Source organism: Notothenia rossii, assembly GCF_949606895.1.
Source record: "Notothenia rossii genome assembly, chromosome: 9".
Classification (NCBI taxonomy): domain Eukaryota; kingdom Metazoa; phylum Chordata; class Actinopteri; order Perciformes; family Nototheniidae; genus Notothenia; species Notothenia rossii.
In genome coordinates this window covers 7,583,955-7,611,713 of record NC_136907.1, presented here as the reverse complement: position 1 = coordinate 7,611,713, position 27,759 = coordinate 7,583,955, and the positions used below count along the sequence as shown (strand labels likewise).

The following is a 27,759-nucleotide window of genomic DNA, read 5'->3' as shown; positions in this document are numbered from 1 at the left end:
CCCTATAACTAAAAGTCCAATAGGATATTTTGCCATTATTGCAGCAAAAGCACAGCATTTAAGATTAATGATGATTAATGATGAACTCAATGGAGGGACTGGTTTTGTGCATGATGTCTCTTTCGAACACTGAATAGTACAGCGGCTTCAGACATGTTTTAAATACTCCTGTGCTTTTCTTTTCTTACTACAACAAGTCAAAAGGTCTGCTGTGAAAAGGGCCTTTCTATGTTCTCTTAATACACAACAATACTGCTCTGAATGAGACAATTAGTGCCACCTGGTGCTCTGTAAAGTAAAATAATATTGTCGGTGTTAAGTCCGGCATAAACAGCACATTGACACAAGATTGTCGTTAAATTAGTTAGCTCTTTGTTCATTGCAATGCCTGCATATCTTTATTTAATAAACAACTGCAAAGCTATTTGTGTAAAACAGTACCAAAAATTATGAGCTACCTAATTCTCACTAATATCTTATGTAAAGAAGTGATTTTTTTTTACAGAACACATGGCACAGGCTTATATGTATAGGCCATATCTCCACATCCTTGCTTTATTCGTTTTTGAGAGTATCAATAGATGCTTGGTCTCAAATAACAAACAGTTGGTAGGCTATAGGCAGTAAGCATTTAAATCATCTGACATAACAAAAAACATGAAATTCAACAGTGCTGCTGTGATTAACAAGCAAATATTTTTAGTCAATGCACCCAAAAGCGATCTGTATTAAATTATATTAATTTTCTTAAGCCTTGGTTGCTCCTGTGGTGGTAATAAAACTGCATTGCAGGAAAGTAAAACGATTCATGTTGGCAATTAAATGTTAACTTAGAGAAAATCACTTAATGATATGACATTTACAGGAATCATAAACCACCCATCTCGGCACCAGAAACAATGAAGATCAGTTTTCCCCTGTCTGATTGTCAACATTTCTTTTGTGCTTTTTTTTTTTTGTTTGCGGGAGGGTCTTAGCTACAAGTTAAATAATAATTTCTGACACATGGAAAAATATTTCTGTGGTGGTAGTCTTCCTCGTCTACTTCTTGTCACAGTGTGTGTGAAGGCAGCAACACACAAAGTCTTCACCGCCCTGCCTGAAGAGGAGTCATAGACTTAACGTCACTATTTTCATGGCAATCAACCTGATTCATCAACAAGTCTTAAGAAATATCCACAATTCTCAAAACACCAAACTGCAATTCTATCTGTGGCTCATATTTTTTCTCATTCCTGAGCTGTGTGTCTGAATACATTTGCTTCAATAAATGCATTTATTTTTTTGCATGATGTCTTTGAAGGAAGCCAGACGTGGTCTTTCTTCTTTCCTTTTTTTTTGGTAGTTGGGCTGGATTTAGAGCAGAGTGGATTAAAAATAAATATTTATTTCAGCAGTTCAGGGTCACCAAAAGATAAGAGAGCCAAAGAGCAAATCCTTCAGTCTTGCATGAGCATTTCCCTCCAGTTGAAGCTGTGATTGGGTCCATGTGTCAGAGGCAAGATGGGCGGGTCGACCAGCTGCCACACCTCGGTCTCTCCCAATTCTTCACAAGCACAAAAACCCAAGTAAGGAATCTGCAAAGAGAGAAGACAGATGTGTGTGTTATCACAGACAAAAAGATGAGAAGGGGATACAAATGAACACGGTGTTGTAAATAGGGCTGTACCAAATGGTTTGAATCTTCTTCAATATAAACTTTAAATAGGCCCTATTGTGCTCATGTTCAGGTTCACATGAGTATTTAGTGTCTCTACTGGGACATGTCTCCATGCTTTAATGTTCAAAAAGCTCTTTATTTTTCTCATACAGCCTGTGCTGCAGCACCTCTTTTCACCCTCTGTCTGAAACCAGAGCCCAGTCTGCTCTGATTGGTTAGCTGGCCAGCTCTGTCTCCGCTTAGAGAAGTCCCGCCCTTTAGCTTATCACGTACAATATGTTGGACCGCTTTCCACTAGAAGCGCGAGTGTTACTTAGTGATGTCATAATGTTCTGTCAGTAAGTCCAATAGAGGGGTTTCAGGAGTGTGGTAGAGAAACTCCCTCTGTAGGGAATTTGGGGATTTTAGCCTTAGCAGACCATTTACATGCACAAAAACATATAACACATTACAAGGAAGGGAGAACTCCAAAAAGCATAATAGGGCCCCTTTAACACCAGAATGTTGTGACGTAATATTCCAAAATTCACAACAAGTTATCACCTAGCAATTTTTCTGCTTCAATTTATAATAGTTTTTTTAAATAACATGAAGTACAGCCCTTGTTGTAAGTTAAGCGAGGACTGACCTTTCGGACAACTTGGATAAAGTCCTTGGAGTTCTGCGGGCTGAGGCCCTGTATCTGACGAGTGCAGGCCTCCAGGGAGGAAGCGTGGGCCACAATCAGGACCGTGTTTCCTGTGTGAAAGAGGTAAAGAAAAGCATTCCACAGATACCATAAGCTTCTATGCTGTTTGTTTATGGGCACTCAGCAGATGATGATATACAGCTTGAAAAATGTTCAGGCTCTTGAATGCATTGCCTTTTATTTTAAGATTTGGCCCACATCCAAATCAAACATCTTGCTTGAGAAGGCCAGCAGAGTCAAAACAAAGTGCCTATTGTGTGACACTATTCCGTTTCAAGGCCTTCTGATAGAGCGTTAAGTGTCAGGTGCATTTTTCTTTGTTTAAGGCCATCAAGGCAGGAGCCCATTGTTTAATTTTGATTTCATTAGCTCATGCTCATTGTAAAGTGGCCTCCAGAGATTGCGCACAGAAAGAATGGGAAGCATTTAAGGGTAATCATCTCAATAAAAGAGCTGGCATTGTAGTGAATGCTGCCAAGAGTTTTTACTGCATTACCCAGGTTTTTGCTGTCTGTCAGGATCTCGCGGGTTACTTGGAAGCTCCTGCTGATGTAGGTGTCGTAGCTTTCTGATACGGTCAACTTGCTTACGGGAATATGAGGTCTGGGGAGAAACCAATATATATATAGGAGGTTAGAATTCAATTGTAGAATCACAGATGAAGGTGTCGTGATGCTTTAGGGTTGGTGTACCTGTACGTTGTGTCCACATTCAGGTTAGCAGCAGCCAGCTCAGCTGGGGGGATCCACACGGGTAAACTTGTGCCTGCAACCCACTTGGTCCATTCAAACAACCCAGGCTCCACACGGATCTTTGTCTTTGCCTCCTGCTGGAGACCTAACATACAGTGAAACAGAGAGAACATTGAAATCACTCACCTCAGTTTTTTGGGAAATATACGAATACTTTTTCACATAAAATGTAAGACTTTGTGCAAAAAGTAATAGTTTTGGTCCTATGTTTGTTAACATGAAGAAATAAAGTATAGATAAAAAAGGAAACATTAAGTAAGTGTTTTGCTTTGGTCAAAGGAGGTAAGTAATGGGAAAGATATATACCTTCCGTAAACCCCCCAAAGATTTTCCGATCAGTTTCTTTTGCTAATAATTTATTAAATGTTTATAGAAAAATGTGTATTGGATGTGCGCAAATCTTAAAGATTCAGATCCAAAACTAACACTGATAGTCCAATATTGTCGTGCAGCAGTAGCTCTGAAATCAGCTCTGACATGTGAGTATAACATCATGGCAGTTAAGAAACTGAATAGATGTTGCCGTGAGAATATTGACGAGGTCTTACCCTGCAGAATGTTCTGAGCAGTCTGGACGCAGCGAAGAGAAGGCGAGCAGTAAACAAAGTCTATTCCTGTGTGGCTTTCCAACAGAGCTTCACCTGAAATAGACCAACATACATTTCAATTGTACCCTTTACTGTATTCAACAACCCTTCAAACTGTAGTAACTTTTCAACAAGATCAAATACTTCATATGTACTGACCTACAAGTCGGGCCTGGGTGGAGCCGAACACAGTAATTGGACAATCTTTATCGTAGTCCCGGTAACTTCCACTTCTGGCTGGCAGGCTGGACGGCATGTTGAGGTTGGAGCGAATGTATCGGCCTACACAAACACAAATGAGGATCTTACAGAAGAAGCAAATACTCAACTCAAAAATGTGTAATCAACATCCCCCTGCATGCTCACCTTTGGCGTCAAAGCACTGAGAGACCCAGTTTTTCCCAAACACCACGTCCATCCTCTCGCCATGGCGACACACAAACAGTCTCATCTTGGAAAGGGAAGACTGACAGGTCGGCCTCAACACCTGAGAAAAAGATTCAATTTAAATCTAATATAAATAAAGCCAATAGAAGCACAAGAGTTACACAGTGATGTAATTATGTTACGGAAGTAAACAAAGGAGTCCAACGGAGGTGAATCAGGCAAAGCAGGGGTGTCAAACTCAAGGCCCGGGGTCAAATCTGGCCCGCGACTTCATTTGATGTGGCCCCGCAAGAGCTTGCAAAGAATATAATACGTATATTATACGGTTACATGCCACTTTACAGAAGCAGGTTGCCCATAAACTACATGTCCCACAATGCATCTCGTTTTGTGACATGCACACTGAAGAAACTTGCAATTATTTGCCTTGGACTTCTGCTTTCAGACGTAGTTAATTACTAAGTTATTACTCTATCCGATAATAATCCAATTCAGAGGCAATAATGTAAAATAATACATTATTTTATATATATTAGATATTTATATATGTATATTTATATAGTTACCACCGGCCCTTTGAGTGCAACCATAATGCTAATGTGGCCCGCAATGAAATTGAGTCTGACGCCCCTGCACTAAAAGGGAAAACCCACAAAAGCATAATTTGGCCTTTTTTATTTCATGCTACAAGCATACAGTTATAATTCGTTTTTAACACTCTCAAAGAGGAATTGACAAAAGGACTTTGCTGCTTTTGGGGCTGCTAAACCTGTGTAAAAAGACAAAATAATAATTTGCTTTAATGCATCCCTAACTACACTGCTGGGCAAAAAGTATCTTGGGGCTCCTTTGTTATTTGCACATATTTAAATGAGGTAATATGCATTTGCAGCAAAATTGGTCTCTTAGTATGCAAATGATCAGCACTAGCCACAGGCAGTTACAGTCAAATTATTCGCATTTCTGAGAGTTGGGAACATTTATAATGGATGTCTGCTTGAACTAATTCATTTTAGGATGCAGTTACAGGATGCAATGATAGTTGGGTCATGATATGGTAATATATAATACAGATGCACGCATTTGTTATGTGTGAGGAAAAGCAAGGACATTAGGTTTATAAAAGGCACATACTAAGCTATGTCATGTTTCAGTTAATAATATACTATTATTTAATACTTCAGAATACTTGCCTGACATTTCTTCAGCTACTTGCTTATTTTTTTATAATTAAGTTGAATAAATACAGCGTATTTTGTTAATTAAACTGTACTTTTACTATACATATCCCTTTTTTACTGTGGGTCGGTTACATTACGCTCTACCAAAGGTTGCCTCTTGTACACTTCAGAGAGAATGTAATGGTCACTTAGCATGCAGCCTGTAAGCCGTAGTGCTGAATACCTGCATAGGAGGACAGAGGCCAGTAAGGCTGGGAGGATCCATGAGAGTGTCAAACAGACTGTCGTTCAGCTGTCCGTCAAACAATGACCCCGCCACGCTGCTGGCGGAGATAGACGGAGAGGCACTGGTGAGCACGGAGTGAGACCTGAGGATCAGACAGAGGACTCCATTTTATTCAAATAGCCGTTAAAAAATAGCACTCATTATCCACAGTGAAGAGAGGGAACATTAGCAGACAACCAACACACTGGTACAGTCATATGAGAGTCAGGAAACACAGGAATAAGCAGGGCACGGATCAAATTAAGTGAGTAAAGTGTGTTTACGTGTCTTGAAAATATGAATATAGTGAAGAATAAATGGGTAGAGCGAGGGAGGAAACACAACCTGTTCAAAGGCAGTTTTAGAAAAGAGGAAGATGACTAATTTTCCCTTTAGTCTTTGCATTCAGCTTAGTGGAAATGGTGTCCATCTGTGCTTAAACTGTAGAGAACACACATTAAAGGGATCTGTGGATTGTCAGTTTGAGGAGGATACGTCCCCTCCTGACCCAGAAAGCGACGCAGGTTCTGGTCCAGGCTCTCGTCATCTCACGCCTAGACTACTGCCACTCCCTCCTGGCTGGTCTACCTGCATGTGCCATCCGACCTCTGCAGCTCATCCAGAATACAGCGGCTCGTCTGGTTTCAACCTTCCTAAATTCTCCCACACCACGCCGCTCCTCCGCTCCCTTCACTGGCTTCCAGTAACTGCTAGAATCCACTTCAAGACACTGGTACTTGTGCACCATGCTGTGAATGGATCTGGCCCTTCCTACATCCAGGACATGGTTAAACCGTACACCCCAGCAGGTGCACTCCGCTCTGCATCAGCCAAACAACTCGCTGCACCCGCACTGCGAGGGTGACCCAAGTTCCCATCAGCAAAAACACATGGGTTTGCTATCCTGGATCCAAAATGGTGGAATGAGCTCCCCATTGACATCAGGACAGCAGAAAGCTTACACATCTTCCGGCGCAGACTGAAAACTCATCTCTTTCGACTCCACTTCGAGAAATACAATGAAAAACAGAAAACAAAAAACCAAACAAAACAAAATAAAAAGCACTTATACTAACAAAGCACTGGATTATCTAAAGCCAGTTGAGTAGCACTTGAAATGTTTTGGCTCTATGAAACCTGAAACCTGAACCTGATGAATGCAAGAAACACATGGCGATGGATTTACCCCGCTTCCTTTTCTTACCCGTGGACGACCCAGGTGTCAGACTCATCAGCGCGGTTGACGTAGTTCTCAGGCAGCAGGCCGGACAGCCCCGTGCCCAGCGAGGTGCCGAACACCCAGCCCTCACTGGCACTGCTCTGCTCCACAGGGGACATGAAGATGAAGTCTCCCTGCGCCAGCTCCAGCTCGTCGTCATTCTGAGGCACGTACGGGTACATGACTTGCAGCGTCTACAGGGGGTGAAAAGAGCCATTAGAGAGAAGCCATTTCAGGAGCCAGGCAAAAGTACTCACATCCTTTACTCGAGTAGAAGTACAGATACTCGTGTTTAAAAATACTCTGGTAAAAGTAGAAGTACTGACTAAACTTCTTTACTCAAGTAAAAGTAAAGAGGGCTTTGAAAAGTACTTCAGTAAAAAGTACCCATAACTAGCAGCTGTTTTAAAGAGTACCTGACCTCCCTTTATATTAATAGAACAATAATGTCATTGTTAGCTAATGAATGTTTCCATGCTGAACAACGGCAACATGACAACGTTTTCATTGGTCGCTCTTCTTTAGAGAAGACCAGGAAATGATGGATACACGGATCGTGTTCAAATCAATAGGCACGCAATGACTCTAAATAATAATGATCACGCCACCAAACACACATTCAAAGGAACCAGCCTGTTTGAAAATGTAAGAAGTAGAAAGTTCAGGTATTTGTAAGAAGTCAAAGTAAAAATTTGTCAGAAAAATAAGTAGTGGAGTAAAGTACTGATACCAGAAAAATGTACTTAAGAACAGTAACGAAGTATTTGTACTCCACTACTTCCCACCTCTGGATTTAACGACATTTATTTTGCCAAATATCACACACAAAACACAAATTTCAAGGGAGAGTACCGGTAGTCATTTTCAAAGGAAACAACTCTACCTCATGATTAGCAAAGCGAATGTCCCGGGAGTAGAGCACGGCCAGCCAGTCGCAGCCCGAAGACACCTCCACCGTTTTGGCCAACTTCTCCAAATTAGGAAGGTGGCTGGCTTGGAAGTGGTACGCCAACGTAACATGAAGTTGTTTCTTATGAGGCTCGACGTGAACATCTGGACAAAGCAAAGAGAACATGTGCACAGCAGATGTTTGTATGTATACTCATGACAATTAAGTATTGTTTCCATTCTATGGCCTACTATATTCAATACACTGAAAATGTATGGTCTGGGGAAACTGCTCAAATACGGTTACAGTATATGCTGTAAATTCAAAACTGTCTGCATGTATCTTTCTTTTTCGGGGTGATACATATTTAAATAAAAAATGTACACGAACCTATATCCCTTTCTCACTTCCTTAAGGTTCGCTACTCTTACTGTATGTTGTCACTCAGTAAAAGAAGAAGAGAATTTTAAGTAGGAATAAACAAATAGGGAAGAAGTATTAGGGAAGAATAATTAAACAATTAATTGAATAAAAATAAAAAGAATGATTATAAAATATAAAATATGAAATATGAAATATAAAATAAAAAATATAAATTATAAAATATAAATTATAAAATATATAAAATATATAAAATATAAAATAATTATTTAAAAATAAAAATAAAAATAATAAATAAAAATGAAATAAAAATAAATAAATAAATATAAAAAATACATATCAAATATCAAATATCAAATATCAAATATCAAATAAATAATAGGGTTAGGGTTTACACAATACTTATGAATTACCTATCCCATTGTTGTCCTATTGTACACCACTTTCAGGTTAATGCCCCTTCCCAAACTTTGCATGTACTGCTTCATTTCTTTTACTTTTTATTTGATGTTTAGGAGCAGTTCCCCCTGTAAAGACAGTATTTCCATCACAGAGACATGGGTGGTCTCTAACCTGCTTTAGCTGTGGCTTCGGTGGCAAAGTCCAAGGCGAAAGTCTTCAGCACCTCGGCCATCTGCTCCTCCACAAAGAGGCCGATGAAGGTGGAGGAGGTGTAGAGCTCCAGAGGGAGGGGCATGGGGATAAGACCCTTCCACTTGGCCACGGTTGCCTGCAGAGCTTCGGTCAGAGCCTCCACCTTCCCATCGGCACACTAAACAACAGAAGAAGTCATTAGGTTTAAATATCCTAATTCTGAATATTGAAAAGAAAAGTGGTTGAAAGGTCAAAGAGGGGTTCGGGTAACAGTGAAACAGGGAAATGTGTTCAAAATGGATGAAAGGAATATAAAAAGGTTTCAAAAGAACTATAATTTCACAGGAAGACGAGGGGTAGAGCCATGTGAGAATTTGGTTCGGGATATTGTCAAATATCTGGAACAAACTCCCAGAAACCTGCAGGTCCGCTGCAACTCCGACTACTTTTAAATCCATCCTGAAGACTTTTCTTTTTGCCGCTGCTTTTAATTGAACTATTCACATCTCACACTGCACTGAAACTTTTATTCATTCATGTCTTTGCTTTGTAATGTTTTAATGTGTTTTATGTTTCCATGGAGATGCTTACATAACTGCACCTGTTGTACATCAGGGTTAATTATTCATGCCCTCCTTGGACACTAAAAGGACATACCATTTCTTGATGCTATCGATTTTCATATTGTGCAAACATTAAAAAAATTATTTTTGCTGCTTTATTCTCTGTTAAATTTGAGTTTTTAGAAAAGCGCTATATAAGTGTCATGTATTATTATTATTATTATTATTATTATTATTAGACATTATCACTCCCCCTCATCAACAAAATGATCACACAATACCTGAACCATTATGAGAGTAGGAACCAGTCTTTTAATTTTGTAAAGCACTTTGAATTGCCTTGTGTTGAAAAGTGCTTTCTTTGACAATCGGAGGATGAGACCCTCTTTAATGGTGACACATGTTCATGCACACACCCACACACAGTGAACGTTGACCTCTTCATTTAACACATCCTAGTAACAGGAGCAATGGGCAGCTATCGTACAACTTATAGATGTATAAGGGATTTAAAAACCTATAACGGCTCCATCGGAGAAACAGGGTAAAACATGTTCATTTAATGTAGAAAATCACAGCAAGACTACAGCTGCAAACTGATACGAAGAAAAATTAGAAATCTAGAAGAAGCACCTCTTTATTTACTTATTTATTATTTATTACTTTTTGTATTAGTTTGTACTTGTTTCATCGAGATCAGGGGTGTCACACTCAATTTCATCGCGGGCCACATTAGAATTATGGTTGCACTCAAAGGGCCGGTGGTAACTTTAAGACTATATCAATAATTTACATAGATAAATATAAATAATATATATAAAATAATGTGTTATTTTACATTATTTCCTCTGCATTGGATTATTATCTAGGGTAATAACTTCATAATTAACTACGTCTGAAAGCAGAAGTCTAGGGCAAATAATTGCAAGTAATTGCAAGTCTCTTCAGTGCGCATCTCATAAAATGAGATGCATTGTGGGACATGTAGTTTATGGGCAACGTGGTCCTGTAAAGCGGCACGTAACCTTATAATAAACTGATTATATTATTTGCGAGCTCTTGTAGGCCACATAAAATCAAGTGGCGGGCCGGATTTGGCCCCCGGGCCTTGAGTTTGACACCCCTGATCTAGATGGTAAAGCACTGGTTCTTACTATCATAATGGTTCAGGTATTGTGTGATCATTTTGTTGATGAGGGGGAGTGATAATGTCTGTAATATGTTAATAATAATAATAATAATAATAATACATGACACTTGTTGGGGAAATATTTTCCAAGGCCCATAACTTTGACCCAGTGTATCAGTTCTGTCCTGACTGAGCACACGCACCTGTAGCCTTGGCTGCTGTGCTCTCAGTGTTGTGTCTCCCTGTTCCTGCCTGTTGGCATCAGCTGATAGAGGTGTTATGGTTCTATCTTGTTATGCAGCATGTTGATTATTCTCTCTGATCTAGCTAAAGACACGGGTCTGGGGTAGAGTTCTTCAGAATTGACGTGGCAACTCTACCGTGAAGTCAGAACCTCTGACTCTTTGACTTGTTTTGTGAACTCTCCGGCCGAAGCTCCAAATAAACCCATCAGTGTTTGCCATCAAAGCTCCAGCTCTCCCCGTGTCTCCTTTGAGTCCTCCTGCATTGCTACACAGAAGTTTCCCCCACAACACTTATAGCGCATTACTAAAAACTCAAAGATGCTTTGATAGAGAATAAAACAACTAAAAAACAACAAAAAATACAAAAAACTATTTTTGTAATGTTTGCACAATATGAAAATCGATAGCATCAAGAAATGTTATGTCCTTTTAGTGTCCAAGGACCGCATGGATGATGACGTACAACAGGTGCAGTTATGTAAGCATCTCCATTGTATGTCCTATTTATGTTATGCCTGTGAGAAAAAACCAACCTGAGGACCACAGATGGAAATGAGCTGTTAGCTATAATCTGGCATACTGCATCCTTCTCTTTGCTGAGATTAATGTTTTTGTATGCATGGCCCTTCTATAAATAAATACGTTATAATACTATAATGTGAGCACTGAGAGACACTGACCATGAAGAACTGGCAGAGGGTGATGTGGGGGAAGATGTTGTGGGCCTTGTTCTTTCCACAGGAGACGCGGGACTGCTGCCAGAAGTGAGAGAGCTGCTGGAGGAGGACTCCACTGGGGCGCATGTACAACACATACTCTCTGGGCAGAGAGTCGTCCAGGAAGGGGTCGTCTACGTGGGAGAAGAGCCTGGAGCAAGGACAGGAAGACAGTGAGTTACTAACACAAATACAGACTGTATCATCAATGCTGAGCAAGAACACTTATTTTTATTTAAAAACAACAAAAATCACACAACAACACATTTTCTTACTAAACTATTTATTTATTTACAATCTGTTAACATGAAAGGCTCCTTTAATACTTTATATATTCACTTACCTGCTACCTGCTTATTTTCTTACCATAGTGTACATATTGTTTCTCATTTATATATATTTTTTATATCGTGTGCTTTCCTTTAATCTAATATATACACTTAGACTTTTTTCCTTTTTAATCAACAGATTCAAAAACATCAGGAAAAGGCATAAATGTTTGTGTTTTGAAATTGAATTGAGGGCATTGTACATATTCATACACTTTTTCACCAATGACTTCTCCATGACCGTTACCTCATTTTCCATGACCAAGAAAAATACTCTCTCAGCGGAACCACTGATTGTTTTTAATTTTAACATGGTAAGCTGGAAAATAAGGTCTGCATCTGAAACATGTTGTGCCTATCTAAAACAAATCAAATAGTAGGCTTACTAGCTCCTACAGACTAAAGCCACTGTAGACTAGAGGGCGTGATTGTAAAAATCTCTCACCAACAAAATACCTCGTCAGTTAAATGCCATTTTACGTTTTATTACTATTCAGTATTTATTATCATTATAGTATTACTATTTCGGCGATTAAATAAAATATAAATTATATATGATGCAACTTTGGTTACATTTCCATGACTTTTCCAAAACTTTGTGAAAAATATTGTTTTCTATAACTTTTCCAGGGCCTGGAATTTGCATTTTGAATTTCCATTACTTTTCCAGGTTCTTAAATGACCGTAGGATCCCTGATTATAAACAGAGCACCAAGAACAAAAGAAAATTAAATAAATAAGGAATAAATTAGCTTAGCAAACTGTGGGGCTTTTTCTAATATTGCACAATTGTTATTGACTTTCTGTAGAGAGGCGAAGTCCCTCCCTCTCCGGGGGACCTCCATGGGACTTTATTTCTGAAAAAGTATGTATTGAAGTCAATGGAGAGAGATAGATTATTTTTCGATCTCGTTTGAATTTTGCCACGAATTACACATATGATGTTTGTCAATTTAAAAGATAGTTTTGCAAGTCAAAAAAAAAAATTGTCGTAAAACTGTGATGTAACACTTTTTTTGTGTGAAACTGCTCAATGAACTACATCTCCCATCTCGCACCACACACCAAGACGGCCTCACGTTGGCACATTTCACTTCTTTCTTTCAGAATGAGGCAGAAAGTATTAAAAGAGGTGAAAATCACTCCAAGTCTGGGCATGTTTAGAGCTGTGCATACACACAAGGGGAGGTAGTCGGTTCGTAAGAGCCAGCATGCGGGACCAGGATTCTGGGATTTGTAGTCTTTCTAGTTGCATATTTTTCATAGTCTTATATTTCAACAGTTTTACGACAAACTGTGACTCTTTTGACATGGAAATAATTTTTTAAGATTGACAAACATCATATGTGTAATTCATGGCACAATTCAAACGGGATCGAGAGATACGTTTTCTCTCTCCATTGACTTCAATACATAATTTTTCCGAAATAAGGTCCCATGGACCGGAAGTAGATGGGCTGGACTTCGCCTCTCAATAAAGCACCATGTCATTACAAATTAAAAAAATACTGGAGAAATGTTGAGATGGAAGCATTTTGGGAAGATATGTTTTCAGTTTAGAGGCAAGGGGAAGACAATTGAAGTGAGGACAGTATATAATCATTGGTTATGTCATTTTCTATCTAAATATGTTCATCCATTTACGAATAAAGAAGGTTCTCCTGGATAAAAAAACAAAGAAGTTAAGAAGTGAAAAACAATGGGGAGAGGGGGGCAGCTGACGTCCAGCAGAGGGCAGCACTGTTAGTGACGATGTTAAGGGGTGAGGTCAGTTCATGTTATATTTACAATTACAAGAGGGTGTGTGTGTGCATTAATAACCGTGTGGGACGGTGTGTGTAAAAGTGTGTGTTGTTCTCACCAGTCACAAGCTGCCTGCACGTTTTTCCCTCCTGTGGAAACCAGAGCTTTCAATCTGCAAAGAGAAAATGAGATCAAAGTCAGTAAATCAATAGCTTCTCTTCCGGCCGTGTTTATTAGTTGGAGATGTGCTTCCACGTGATCAATGAACAGAAATCGAACAACCCAAGAGAGCAGTGAAACAACCCTAATAACGTATTCCCGTTCAAAAAAAAGATTTCAAATGTCACAGCATAAAGACCCTCCCAAACATCAGTAAGAACATGTTTAATAATTAAACACATGTGCTACATCAGGATTTATCTGTGTAATTTTATAAGATAAGATAAGATGTTACTTTATTGATCCCAATTTGGGAAATTGTTTTTGTTGCAGCAGCATAAAAGACAAGGCATTTTACAATAAAACAAATAAATAAACAAGAATAGAAAGAAAATAAAATAGAAAATATACATGTAGATATTATATGTACAAATATATATATTCAAAAATATAAAATATTGAACAGATTATATATGTGTAAAATGTACAACGTGGTTTTATTCCAAGAGAAACTATGGAGCAGAGAGTTCTCTTCCAGCTCTTATGAAACATTTCTGAAACAAGAGAGTTGATGATTACTCGTGAGTGCTCAGAATCTAATTAGCCTCTTTTTATAAAAGCTCTGGTATTGCGGGCCGCCTCTGAAGGGATTCAGTGATTCCAGCAGCTTTAGTGGGCTTCAAGAGACTGTCAGAGTTTCCAGATGTAACAATGGGTCTCCAAGAGCTATGTCTTGAAAAACATGGCTCAAATGTTCTACTCAAAGAGGGCCTATTGTGCTTTTTGGGGCTTTTCCCTTTCCTGTAGTGTGTTATATAGGTTTGTGTGCATTTAAGGATCTGTAGAGGCTACAAGTTCCAAGAGTTTCTCTCCCACACACTCTCCACCCTCAGAGCTTTTTTTAACATTAAAGCATGGAAGACACGTCACAGTTCAAAATACAAATATGAACCTGAACGTCTTTAATTTAGCAAAATGTGTTTATATCTGTGATTAGTTTTGGTAAGGGTTTTTAGGAACAGTGAGGTGTTCATTCATTTGAAAGGTTCTCTGAAAAAAAAAAAAAAAGGGAGAAGGGGTCGGATTAAATAAGTGTAAACTTCTTCCGACCCCTTTTCGGACGTGTGATTAGCTAAAGCTTTGTTGTTTATTGATATCAGACAATGATACTACAGATTATTCAATTATTAATTACATATTTCGTTTTGTTATTGCATTCATTTGTATAGCACTGTATCATGTCTGTATCCCCTTTTGTTTCATTTGTATTTTCTTTGGTTTTACACGCTCGAAAAAATTTAATGAACTAACTAAAGGTTCTCTAATGCAAAGTCGATGTCCCTGAATAACAGCAACAACCCCTTGGTGCGTGTTGGCTCTGTGGACCACAGTGGAAACTTGCTTAAGATTGATCTTTTTGATAGTTTATCTTTGTCGATGTCTTTTTAAAAGCCAAAAGATTGGATTATGGACAAGATACTTCAGTGAGAGACGTCTGCTTTTCTGGTAAAAAGCTCACATCATTATTGAGCAACAGGAAGTTAGTTTTAACTAAATTATTAGATTACATCCTTTAGATCGTGTGTTGAAGAAAACCTTCACAATGATTTGTGATTAATACAAACAGTATCATCTCTTATTGCCACTGCTTTGAATGGCCATTTGAAGACACATCTACAGTTTGTATTGAAGTAAAATGAGCACGCAGGAAGTGTTCTGCGTGTCATTCACAGCTTGGTATAGACGTGTTGCAGCATTTCTGTGTGTGCCGACTTTGACAGAGTTCATCGTGACACTCTAGCGTACAAATTCGATTATCTATTTATAAATGTGTCCCAGTGAGAGGGTCCTAGATACGGCAACGTCCCTGAACCCTGGGGGGAAGCGCGCCCTGACAGAGCGCAGAGAGCAGTGTGTGAGTGCCGAGGCTGCAGAGACGTGACAGATGGCTTCACCATAACTACCTCAAGCATCCTTTAGGGCGCTAACACATGGCCTTCAACCTTAACTCGCCAAAGAAACTGCTTTCAATAGGAAAAGTTATGCTCCTTTCAAGGTTTCCATGATGTGCCTTTTGAAAGAACATCCATAGCATTCATCTTGTTGTAACGTCTACTTATATATATCAATATTCCAATGACTTGTAGACTATTCTGCACAATTTCTATTATATTTTATTTAATTTACTTGCACTCAGCGTTTCCGCCAGGGGGCCGTCTTGACGTCATTTGACGCCCTTATTCAGGTCGGGACGCCCTGAACGCGAGCCGATGGCGTCCAAAAATATTAATAATTCGAGAGAAGATCGAGAGTTTTCATCGCTTGAAAAGACGAAAAGGAAAAAGGACAAGGACATCCCGCTGCTGGAGGGGCAAAGGAGTCTGGTGGGATTATCTTTCGGAGTTTTGAAGATTGTTTCCCCGACATCGAAGGTGCCTGCTACAGGACAACACGGAACGTGCGCGATTTGGACGTGCTGAGCGGAGGGGGGGTTAGTGGAGCACGCGCGTGAGCTGCGAGCACTGGAGCCTCGCAGCGGCGAAACTGAGGCTCCGTGGTAAACTGTGGTAACATGAAGAGCCGTTTGGGAGCCGAAAGAGCCGGCGCTTTAAGAGAGCCGAGCCAAATGATCCGGCTCACTAATGTAAAAATACAGTATCTATAAGGGACGGCTCAAGTCAAAACACCCCCCCCTGATCTGAGTACTGCTTCCACCTCTGCTATTTCTGTTGTCTTACATCAAACACTTCAGTATTGCAAAAAAAAAATTCTCTTGTATTAATCTGCGCTGTAGATGATATTGAGGTAATCCAGAAGTAACAGAGAGGTTACATTACTTTTATATTTTGATACTCAGAGTCAGATTACTGGTAGCTAGTCAATTTAACAGAACACATGTTTTACATTTACAAGTCACCCTTAGACATGCAGAAGGCTTAGACCGAGAGGCTGTGGCTGCAGTTGTTTCACTCAGAGATCCACCTGGTGCGGAGGAGGAGGAGGAGGAGGAGGAGGAGGAGGAGGAAGAAGGGGATTTTCTCTCATAAAGGAATGATAGGATTACAAGCAGATGTGACCGAGACGTCACAAAATCCAATCCAGGCGAGAACAGTACATGTCTTGCTTCCTATCTCTTGTATTTTATATCCCTTAAGACTCGCCTTGGCATTAATCCACTGAAATAACAAACCGTGTTCCAGGTATTAGAAGAAATACAGTATCAAGCATGAGATAGAGAGTGCTTCATTGATGATGAATTTAGTGTTATCAATGTAAAAACTAAATAGGAAAATGAACTCTCCTGCAATATAACAATAGCAGATTGGGAACACATTTTCAAAAATATTCATAACACAAACAATTCAAACTACATGGAACATTTGTTGCTTCAAGACACCCCAAATTCTAAGCAAATATGAAAAATGTCCCTTCATAATGCTGGCGGGAATGCAGCGAGCAGAAGGCCAACCATGATGTTATGTTTTGTTCTTGTTATGTTTTGTGCGGCTTCTGGGAAATAGTTAAGCAAAATGTCTAAATGTTCACCAGAGGCAATACATTTGAAAGATTCCCACCTATTTTTAGTGATACAAAAAGCAAGCATTCAGCAAATTACAAGGAATTTGCTGAAAATAACCTAATCGTCTCACATGGAAGAAAAGGTTAGCAGAAGTGTCTCACTCACTTCCTCTCTCAACGAGGAGTCCAAAGCCCTACAGCAGGGGTGTCAAACTCAAGGCCCGGGGGCCCAAATCCGGCCCGCGACCTAATTTGATGTGGCCCGCAAGAGCTTGCAAAGAATATAATATACAATACAATTGGTGTAATGTTGAATATTTACTTTCAATTGTTTGCCCTAGACTTCTGCTTTCAGACGTAGTTATTCAGGAAGATATTACCAGATCTGATAATAATCCAATGCAGGGGCAACGATGTAATATAATACATTATTTAATATATATTATATATTTACATGTGTATATTTATATAAATTACATTTGAGTGCAACCATAATGCTGATGTGGCCCGGGATGAAATTGAGTTTGACACCCCTGCCTTACAGCGTCAGCCCTGTGACACTTCAATATATTTCAAATAAATCTATATTAGAGTTAGTTTGAGTTTGTCTTCATTAGGATCCCCATTAGCACTAGCATGTGCATTGGCTATTCTTCCTGGGGTCTTCGCACACACAAAGCATACATAAACATACATACAAGTAAATGAAAACAAAACAGCTCATCATTTCATGCAATACACAGTGCTGTATGAAGTGAAAACTAAAATGGTCATCCAATTATCGCCATCCTAAGGCCAAACAAAAGTAAATACAAATAAGTGTACATAATAATATATGCATACATAGCCACAGACACAGTTCAAATTTACTTTATAACACATAAATAATTGTTTAGCAACCTTTTGGAATGTACTTTAGAATGTTCCTGAATGATGTGGACCGGTAAAGAGTTCCAGCTGACCATGACTCTGTACATGACTGTTTTCTGTCCCATATTTGATTAAGATTTGGGTAATACAAACCTTCCTTCTATTGTATGTCGTGTTTGATAGTTGAACTGACTATTCACGGGAGCGGTCATGGACAAACTGCCCTCAATAGCTGCAGCTAACCCGGAGGCCTGTGTTTGCTCCGAGCAAGAACTGAGAGCTATTTATAAACTGCATTTCCTGTTCACAGCTAGCCCAAGATAAAAAAGATTAGAAAGCGCTAGGGAGAGAAGTCACTCTGGATTTGAAATGGCCTTTTATCAGCCGCATACTGTTTGCATTATTAACAGTAGCCATTAAATGAGAGCTTGACTTCATTTGCACATCCTGCGGGTACATGTCATCCACATATGGGACATGTTTTCACTTCCTGTTTCCACATATGACCCCATAGCAGATGAAATGTCCAGGCTGCCTGTTGCGTGTTCCAGCTGCGGCGTTTCTGGTTTTTCATATATGTAAACATTACTTTGAGTGTTTATTAAAGCTGACCTTTCGGCTCAACTTGGATATGTTCCAGGCCGTTGGAGAAAATGGCTTTCTATCAGGAAATCTGCACACTCTTCATAAAGTCTCATGAGCGTGCAGCACTGTTTTTATTTCCTGTAAACACTGTGTTTGAAGATATTGTGACAAGAATTCAACTACATAAATATGATGGCTTTTGTGGATTCATAATGGCCGAAATGGAAAAAGGAAATCATCAGAGGTGGAGGAAGTCGAGATTATTACGTAAAAGAAGAAATACTACAGTGTAAAGATACTCAGTCACAAGTACAAGTCTTGTATTCAAAAGTACAAAAGTATTAGCATCATAATATACTATAAGTACCAACTCGTGCAGATTTTAAGCACAATGTATTTTAAATGATTGTATTAAAATTATGTATGCATTAATCTGTTCATCATTTCAATGTTGCACTTGGTAAAAGTGGGGTTTATTTGAATTACTGTATATGCTGTATATGCTACATTCGTATTTATATTCTAATTCTGCAAAGTAGCTTTTTAAAGTACAAGTACCTACAGGTTTTACTTTACTTCAGCAAATGTACTTAGCTACTTCCAACAACTGGAACATCGTGATTAAAAGGCAAAAGTAAAAACCATCTATGTCACCCTGTCCCCACACACACACACACACACACACACACACACACACACACACACACACACACACACACACACACACACACACACACACACACACACACACACACACACACACACACACACACACACACACACACACACACACACACACACACACACACACACACACACACACACACACACACCTCTGACTCAGCTCAAATCAACATTTCCTGTTTACTAGCTGACGGCGAACACTCATCACTAACCACTTATCCCTCAGAGCGCTGAGAGCCGCTGCCCGGCGCCAGCCTGCAGCACCCTGAGGAGAGCCGTGTCAGCAGAGGAAACGTTCTTCACTTCGGCCTGGTGACCAAAACACCAGCGGTACCGCCCTTCCTTCAACCTTTACACCAGCAGACAGACACTGGGAATCACATCTGCTCATGGTGTGTTGTGGGACATCAAGACGGAGGAAATCCATCAATAAATCAAGTTTTATTGATATAGCCCAATATCACAAATTCCACATTAGCCTCAGGGGGCTTTACAGAGTGTACAGCCTCTGTCCTTAAAGCCCCACAGCAAAGAAAGATATCAAACAACTACAGGGGGAAAATAGAAGAAACCTTGGGGAGAGCAACAGACGAGGGATCCTTCTCCCAGGGAGGAAAGAAGTGAGATGTTCACCAGGGTCACCATTATTAAAGTGTTAAATAAGTATTCAATTAAGTTAACTTTTGTGAATAAAAAAGGTTTCTCTGATGCCCATAGAGGAACAAATATCTGCCATAAAAAACATTATAATTAAATATTGTTTTCCATTTTTAAATAGTTAAAAAGGAACAGTCCTGCTCATAACTACCACATATTCATATTACAATGTACATTTTTAGCAAAATGCGGCAGTAAGAACACAAAAATGCATATATCTTCTGAATATTTAAGGCAAAAAAAATTAAAAATGCAATGGCTATGCACAAGGATTCAATCTTATGTGTCTAATCCATAAGTAAAGCGATAGGTTAGAACTATGGTTGTCATATTGGAGTTTTGCTAATGTTTTTTAAATCTCTGTTTGCATACAGCTTGAATACAGTTGTTAGCAGTGTCAGGCCATCTGTCTCCCTATCTATGTGCAACACTATGCTAACCACCTGTTAGCAGTTAGCTTCATGTTTACTGTTTGGACATGACCGTGGAATTAATGGTTTAAGCTAACGTCTGGCAAGAAAGTGAACGAGCGTATTTCAGGCAATGTCAAACTATTGCATTATTTCTGGAAGTAACTGTTGTTTGAGTGTTTTGTTCAGGGTCACTAACAAGGCCAGCTTGGTGTTGTACATTTATAAAGCTTTTCTTCAGAGTTAAAGTGACAGCAGCGCGCCTGTAACAAAGCTAGCTGTGTACGTACCGCTGTGTCTGGAACTGATTCTCCTCTTCTCACTTCATTATTTGTGAAGAAGAGGGTCGACAGAGGCCATTTAATGAACTGTGCTGCTGGCCTATGTGCGACTTAAGAACAATTCAAAAATATTCTTCAGAGTTCCATCAAGTCATCCTATTAAACAAATACAAATCAAAGCGTCTGCCAAACCCAGAAATGACTGTTTTCTGAGCTTGAGTGTTATTTTTAGCACTGCATGAGTGACGTCAGTGAAATAAGTCAAAGTGCACCAAGCAAATGTTTCACTAACAGTGAGGCACCCTGCCAGAACAGTGATGCATCACACACTCCTCAAAGTCCGAGGATGTGTCATAAGCAGCTTACAGCATATGATGAGATTTACAGCTATGTTTTAAAAGGAAAATTCATGTCATAAAAAGGTCACTTTTATCACCCAATCCGAGCATAGAACATTTTATTTCCTGGTCACACACATCAGCCAGGGAGCCTCAGCAAGCTTTTATTCTATAGTACAAAACGAAAACATTGATAACCAAGTCAGAATATTAAACTTTTCTTCCCTATGTGATTCAGCCGCCCCCATACGAGCATCTCAACAGAGCGCTCAGTAAAGGTCACAAGCCACTTCCGGAAATGGGCGACTTCCTCTTGACTGTCTCCGAGTACAAGCTCAGAGTTTGTTCTTTCAAAGCCTGCCAATGTATCACATGTAAGCATGAGTTATATGCAGTATTTAAGACCTCAATAATGTCAATATGTCTCTTGCCATGCGTGTTGCATGTTAGAGTTATACATGTGGTTGTTAAGGCGGGAGTTAAGAAACTATTGTAAGTAGGAGAGGAGTTTGCATTCACAGAGACTTCCTCTTAACACACAAAAGGCTTCACGAAGTAGCGGGGGGAAATAGCACACATAATGTCAGCGAGATGTGTAGCGGCTCAGTAACCACAGACGCTTTGAAGTCTTAGTTTGAAAAACACAATGAAACAGACCATGAATATAAGAGTAATACATGAAATGGCGCAAGAGAAGAGAAACTCAACGGTGAACGAAACACAGCTTTTAATAAGATTGTGTTTAGAAACTGAAACTCACCAAGAGGAGGATGTGTAATCCTGTACTGAGAGCACTCGGTTGAATTCAATATTATCAATTCAACAGTTGTTTTATACAATCAGAATCAGAGCATTGAAGTCATTTACCACACAACATTTCAAAACTCCACATGAGGGAAAATAGGACAATTACGAGCATAAATATAAAAATGTGTCGTGCATGGTTGTGTTTAGGGGCCGCATCACAGGCCGACACCATGGGATTAGTGTTGTACACGAACCATTTGTCAATAGATCACTTATTTAACCAGCACTAAATAAAACGTGCTCTTCTCAGATGTGTCTGCTTTCCTTCGTGTTATGCCTTTGTAAAGTGAACATCTTTGGGAGATTTGGAGTTTAAAATTCTATTAACTAAAAAGTTAGGCCTTATAAATGTGTGATAACTGTAAGGTTAGAAGTGCCCGGTTTCTTCACCTGCGCTAATCACTCCAACATGATGCCACCATGCTTCTACAAAGAAATGACATAAAAAAGGGAAAAAAACAACAACATTTGGGCCAGTAACTCACAGTATGTTCAGAAATACTTTATTTATCACAGGAGAATTTTATATTTGTAAGCCAGCCCGATTCCAGATTTTAGGTGATGATATTAATTGTTTATTATCTTCAATTAGCCAATCCTGACTGCGTTTATGCGAATATTGTTTTAACTTCTCAGAAAGAGGCCATGTTGTTGTGTCGAGCACTCACTTCCCTGTATGGTATTTGAATTTTCCACACACCAGCATCACTGTCTGTGAGAACATCTGCGATTGGTCCTAAAATATCACATGACGAACTTCTCCTCCGCAGACTCCGTCTACATGTTGTCAGTAAAGTAAAAAAGCCTCAGCCTCCGTCACTAGAGTCAGTTTTGTTACATTTTGGTCATCAACTTCCTGTTTCCCTTACTCACAATTGCCACATTATTTCTCTGAAACAACACAGAACTAAAGTGGATGATTACACAAATCTTTAACCCTCGACATCATTAAACAGGTTCCTATTTCAGTCGAACGGTCTTCCACTGCTGCATGGCTGACATGAAGGAGCCGCAGACATAACGTCTGTTTACTTATAGCGTCATAAGGCTGCTTCGAAAAACCACTTAGCCCATCATTCGTCTAAAATAAAGTGGTTAAAACTCAGATTTCCGCTTGGTCTATAGTTACCGTATATTACTGTAATACAGGTCGTAGGTTCAGGGTGGTGATTGTAAGGTGTGACTGCTCAAGTTATTTTGGCCACAAACACGACATTTAAAAACTGCACATACACCAGAACGTGTGTGTCTAGTTCCTCCATCCAACGACTATTTGCTTCACACAGTATGTTCTGTGTGCAGAAGTTACAGAAGCTAACAATGTTTTGGAAGACAAATCAAGCTCAATGAGGACCTTTTTAGGATTTTTAATGAACTGGTAATCCTTCACAAGTACAATAAAAGTAAAGATTGGAAAGTATTAGGGAAAAGAAGAAACAACAAAGAAGGAATATTTAACTATGATAGGCAGGGGGGTTGGGAGGCTGTGGCTCAGTGGTTAGCGCACTGAACTTTGAATCAGGGGGTAGCAAGTTCGAGTCCCACTGCAGTCAGCATGTCGTTGTGTCCCTGGGCAAGACACATTACATGTTAGACGCTTTTATCCAAAGCAACTTACATACATTCAGTACCGTGGGCAATCCCCACTGGAGCAATTTGGGGTGAAGTGTCTCAGGGACACAACGACATGCTGACTGCAGTGGGAATCAAACTTTCTATCCTCTGATTCGAAGATCAGCGCACTAACCCACTGCGCCACACGCCTCCCACTTCACCCCAAATTGCTTCTGTGGGGATTGCCCACAGCACTGAATGTATCTAAGTAGCTGTGGGTAAAAGCGTCTAACAAGTGAAATGTAGTGTAATGATACAAGGAAGTCCCCTTTTCACAAGTGCAATCTGCAACGTCAGGGAACACATAGTAGATTGTAAGGCTAATCATTAAATAGGAGCAGGTTCCCAGGGAATAAATGGACAACAGGCAAATATATAACGTGACAACAATGACAGGCCATGCAATGTTCTCATTTGGTTATTTATCTCAAAGCAGGAGATAAAGTTTGCTTACTGGACACAAACAGAGAGTTCTTTTAAAAGGTTAGGCCATTGAGGATGCTGATAAAGTTTTGTGGGAATTGGGGAGTGTTATTCAGCTCAGGTGGAAATCTACAATTAGACTATAAACTATATTTTTAACTGGATTACATTACCAACAAAATAAAGAAATGCATTGTATGTTCATACATTTAACGGCAATGCTTTATTTGACCTGTCAGTTGTTAAATGGGACGGGTATTAACATGACAAAGATGTGTTTTTATGGTATTGGAAACTCGTGTTTGTGTTGGCGCAAAACATATCCATCCTATTCTCACATATTTCCCTATCAATGTCATAACTACAATGACATAAGCTCCAGAGAGAAAAGTCCCACCAAATGAATACACCAATCTCAAAAACATCAAGTGTCCCCTGTGTTGTATTTAAGGTACTATGTATCTGTATTATTCACAGGGATGGAAGATGTACTGCAGGGTAGCTTTTGAATTTACTCCAGGTGGAACTAAAGTCTGATTTAAGACCTGATTATATTTCACATCATTCATCCACATCTGTAAAGTAACTAGAGGTATTCAATACATGTAGTGGAGTCAAATTACACAATATACCTCTGAATTGAAGTGGAGTAGAAATACAAAGTAACATCAACTGGACGTACTCAAGTAAAACACAAGTATCTCAGAATTGTTATTTTACACCACTGATTATTTGTTTATCTTATTCTTGTTTTGCCTCCACAGCTATAACAGCAGACACACGCTGATTATTCTGCTTCATTATTATTTTATCACTCGGAGAGTATAAGTACATCATCAGTACTAGATGTGAGTCTGCAAATATAACCAACCACAGTCCCTCATGTTGTCTGCAGCGGTTCATTAGAGAAGGAGCTGCAGTCTGGAACAAAGACAGCCTGGTGACCTCAGACAGCTTTTCAGTAGATATGAAGGCTTCATTTTGGAGATACTGTATCCGTCTAGCTTTGGCTTACTTAGCAAAACTGCTCCGAGTCATTTCTAAATTCCAGTCTCTTATTTCACTCTCAATTCAGAAAATGAAACAAGTAATCGATCTTATGGGTTTATCACGACACTCTGAGACTTCTGCTGCTGAGACTCAAAGTATTTCACATCTTTTGTTACATGATGGGACACCATTTTGAGGCCCGCTACACATACAGAAAAGGCTTTTGTGGGCAAAGAGGCTGTTGAAACTACCGGGTTTGATATATAATGTGGGAGTCATTGACAACACCAACAATGGGAAGGCACGTTATGACTATAGATGATGTGAGAAGTTACACACTGAGGCTGAGATGTAAGGCCGTACAGAAATTCAATTAAAACTGTGTCTGTGGCCATAAGCACCGTGTCAAGATGACAAAGATTGGTTTTATTAAGCGTACATGTTATTTTCTGCAGTCCGTATAGGAAATTTATTTATCGAGATGCAACGCCTCGATGTTGCACATTTCTCTTGTTTCTGGTTCTAAAAGAGAAGTGCTTCTGTTGCTCAAATGTTGTGACATCATGCCGAATACTGCTTCAATCGAAATTTTAACCATCTACAATTGTCCAAACCAAATATTTAAAGGTGACCTATCATGCAAAATGCACTTTTGTACGTCTTTTGTATATGAATATGTGTCCCCGGTGTTCCAGGGAACTCACCAAGTGTCAGAAAACACAACCCTCTCTATTTTCCTCCATACCCAAATCTCTTAAAAAGGGGCTGCAACGGATCTGATACAGACTGATCCAGATTTGAACACTTTACTGACGTCACAGAAGTGGCGCTACGTCTATTGGGCCAACTCCACCAATCAGGAGGAGACAGCCACGGACATTGCCGTTCGAAAGCGCTGGAGACGCTGTAGTACATATGCCAGGCCTGTAGATGGTGCTGTTCTCACAGAATCAGCCCGAGCAAAGACAGTGTTAAATTGAGCGAAATGAGGAATGGCTAAAATGCATGATCTGTTTGGTATTTTGAAAAATAAAAAGTATAAATATGCCTTATATAGGTATGGTCATACACTATATTATTCAAATATAGCATGATAGGTCCACTTTAAGCATGAATGGTTCAACTGTCCCCCAATTATAAGCAGACAACACATTGTCATTTTTTTATAGGATTACATAATCCATAGACAACATTCACAAGCCAGCGATCCTTGTTTCCTGGCAACTTCTTCTCTCAAGGATGAATGAAAAAAAGTGTAGAGCCGGAGCACGTAGGAATGCCCACCGGATCAGGTATTTCAATGAAAACCAAGAGCGTTGGCAAAGGAAACGCGTGACTCAGAAAGTAGTCAAACTAATGTTTTTCTTTTGTGGTGTGGAAACATGTCAAAACAACATATGGACACAAACGCACCCCCACAGAAACAAAAAGACTGAACATACAAGTGCTTCTGTTACTTTGGTGTGGATAGTCAATGAAGTAGGCTACAGAAAAAAAAGCTCAACAGAATACTAGTTGTGCTTTTTTTTTATGCTTTCGGAGTCAATTTGTATTTATTTATGTGTAGATTACATGCATATTCAGCTATTAGTAATATTGCAGATAATAACTATAGGCTAATAACAAAACAAAATATGATTTGTTTTACAGTATGTTAAACTACATGACTTTAAAAAAGGTTCACAATGATCAAAATACGTCTGCATTTGGTATCAAAACAGCGTACTAGTAATAGCATGTTATGACTTTAGTTGTACAGTATTATTTAACACTAAAGGGGAAACCATGTCTAAAGGGAAGTCATGACGATGGCTAAAAAAATATGCAGACTGCATTCATATTCAGCTATATGTAATATTGCAGATAATAACTATAATAACAACACATAATAGTATTTGTTTTACAGTATGTTAAACTACATGACTGTACAATTAGGTTCACTATCAACAATATTAAACTGCAGCTTTAACATGAAAGCTAGACCTTTAGGTGCATTTGGCAGCAATACGTACAAATGAACTATATTTGCATTGTTTTCAATCACAATAATCTGCATTTGGTATCAAAACAGCGTAGCCTACTAGTAAGAGCATGTTAGTCTGACTTTAGTTGTAATTGACACTAAAAGGGAAACCAAAGATGGCTTAAAAAAACACAAAAGGGTCAATCAATAATATTGCATAAGCCTGCTGTGATACAGGCAGGGCAAAAGCTACAGTTCAATAAAAGTGAACATGTAAACAACATGCATCTCAGAGCAGAGGTGTAGCATCTGTATCAACTGCTTAGGACACCGATACACAGACCATAAGAAACTTTGGCTACAGACTGACTGTGAGGGATGCTGGTGTGAAGCCTGGTTTAACCTCGCTATGAGTGTGTTAGTCTCGGGACAGTACTCACGCCCTGGTCTTGGGGAAGCCCATGGACAGCAGCACGTCCAGAGTGGTCCCATGTTTGATGGTGCTCGGCCGGCTCTGGCGCTGCCTCCGCGGCGTCACTTTGGCGTACAGTTCCTCTTTAGCTGCCATAACTCACTGCTCCATCGGTATGTCAGGTCCTCGGCTCCTCTGATGTATTTTCATTTAATTAAAAATAATAATAATAAAAAAGAAGGATGAAAGCGGCTTAAACCAGGGTTAGTTGTGAAAGGCGGAAACACGCAGGAAACCTTCGGAGGAAACGAGCATTTTTCTGGGTTTGACAAATGCTCCGAGCTGGATCAAGCTGCCTCCTGATGGTTCGCACATAAAGTCAAAACCATCAGCAGGGGGGTCAGCCATGGGAAGTCACTCCTGCTCTCTCAGCTGTGCCCCCGATACACAGTCCCCGGCCGAGGTGAACATGTCTGATTTCACCTCGTCCCTAGTTCCGATTAATTAAAAATCAGATGCTGTATGAGCTCTCTTTTCCACACGATGTGTTATTTATGAATGGGTCGTGAGTGAGCGGAGGAGCAGCCTGTAAAATATTGCAGCTTCAACTGTGCGGCCCCCTTAGTTAAAGGGACAGTACACAGATGTGTGAGGGGACCGGAAGTCCTGTGCGTTAAGTTCTCATGCAGAGCAAGAACTAAACTGAGCAACACACCCAC

The 27,759-nt window shown here is 39.6% G+C and overlaps 1 protein-coding gene and 1 long non-coding RNA gene across 3 annotated transcripts in view; one reads left to right on the top strand and one right to left on the bottom strand.

Moving 5' to 3' along the window:
- The window catches only part of LOC307019405, a 199,230-nt gene that overhangs the window by 132,984 nt on the left and 38,487 nt on the right, over positions 1 to 27,759 (top strand). The window lies entirely within an intron of this gene.
- ubash3ba (ubiquitin associated and SH3 domain containing Ba) lies at positions 522 to 27,759 on the bottom strand. Of its 2 annotated transcripts, none has more exons than XM_079651165.1 (14): positions 27,069 to 27,759; positions 13,447 to 13,500; positions 11,221 to 11,407; positions 8,583 to 8,781; positions 7,623 to 7,792; positions 6,725 to 6,933; positions 5,479 to 5,623; positions 4,054 to 4,174; positions 3,847 to 3,969; positions 3,649 to 3,741; positions 3,041 to 3,185; positions 2,845 to 2,951; positions 2,289 to 2,398; positions 522 to 1,577 (listed from the first exon to the last, which is right to left on the bottom strand). In XM_079651165.1, exons 1-14 carry the CDS (start codon positions 27,194 to 27,196, stop codon positions 1,440 to 1,442), a joined length of 1,929 nt encoding a protein of 642 aa, XP_079507291.1. In that variant the 5' UTR covers positions 27,197 to 27,759; the 3' UTR covers positions 522 to 1,439. The 2 variants fall into 2 exon arrangements, with proteins under 2 accessions (XP_079507291.1, XP_079507292.1); XM_079651166.1 differs by lacking the exon at positions 27,069 to 27,759 and adding an exon at positions 15,675 to 15,899.

Coding starts and splice junctions, on each gene's coding strand:
- ubash3ba (XM_079651165.1), bottom strand. CDS start 27,196: ATGGCAGCTAAAGAGGAACTGTACGCCAAAGTGACGCCGCGGAGGCAG. Junction 3,970..4,053: donor TCAGTGCTTTGACGCCAAAG/GTGAGCATGCAG, acceptor GTGTTTGTGTAG/GCCGATACATTCGCTCCAAC. Junction 2,952..3,040: donor AATGTGGACACAACGTACAG/GTACACCAACCC, acceptor GTTTCTCCCCAG/ACCTCATATTCCCGTAAGCA.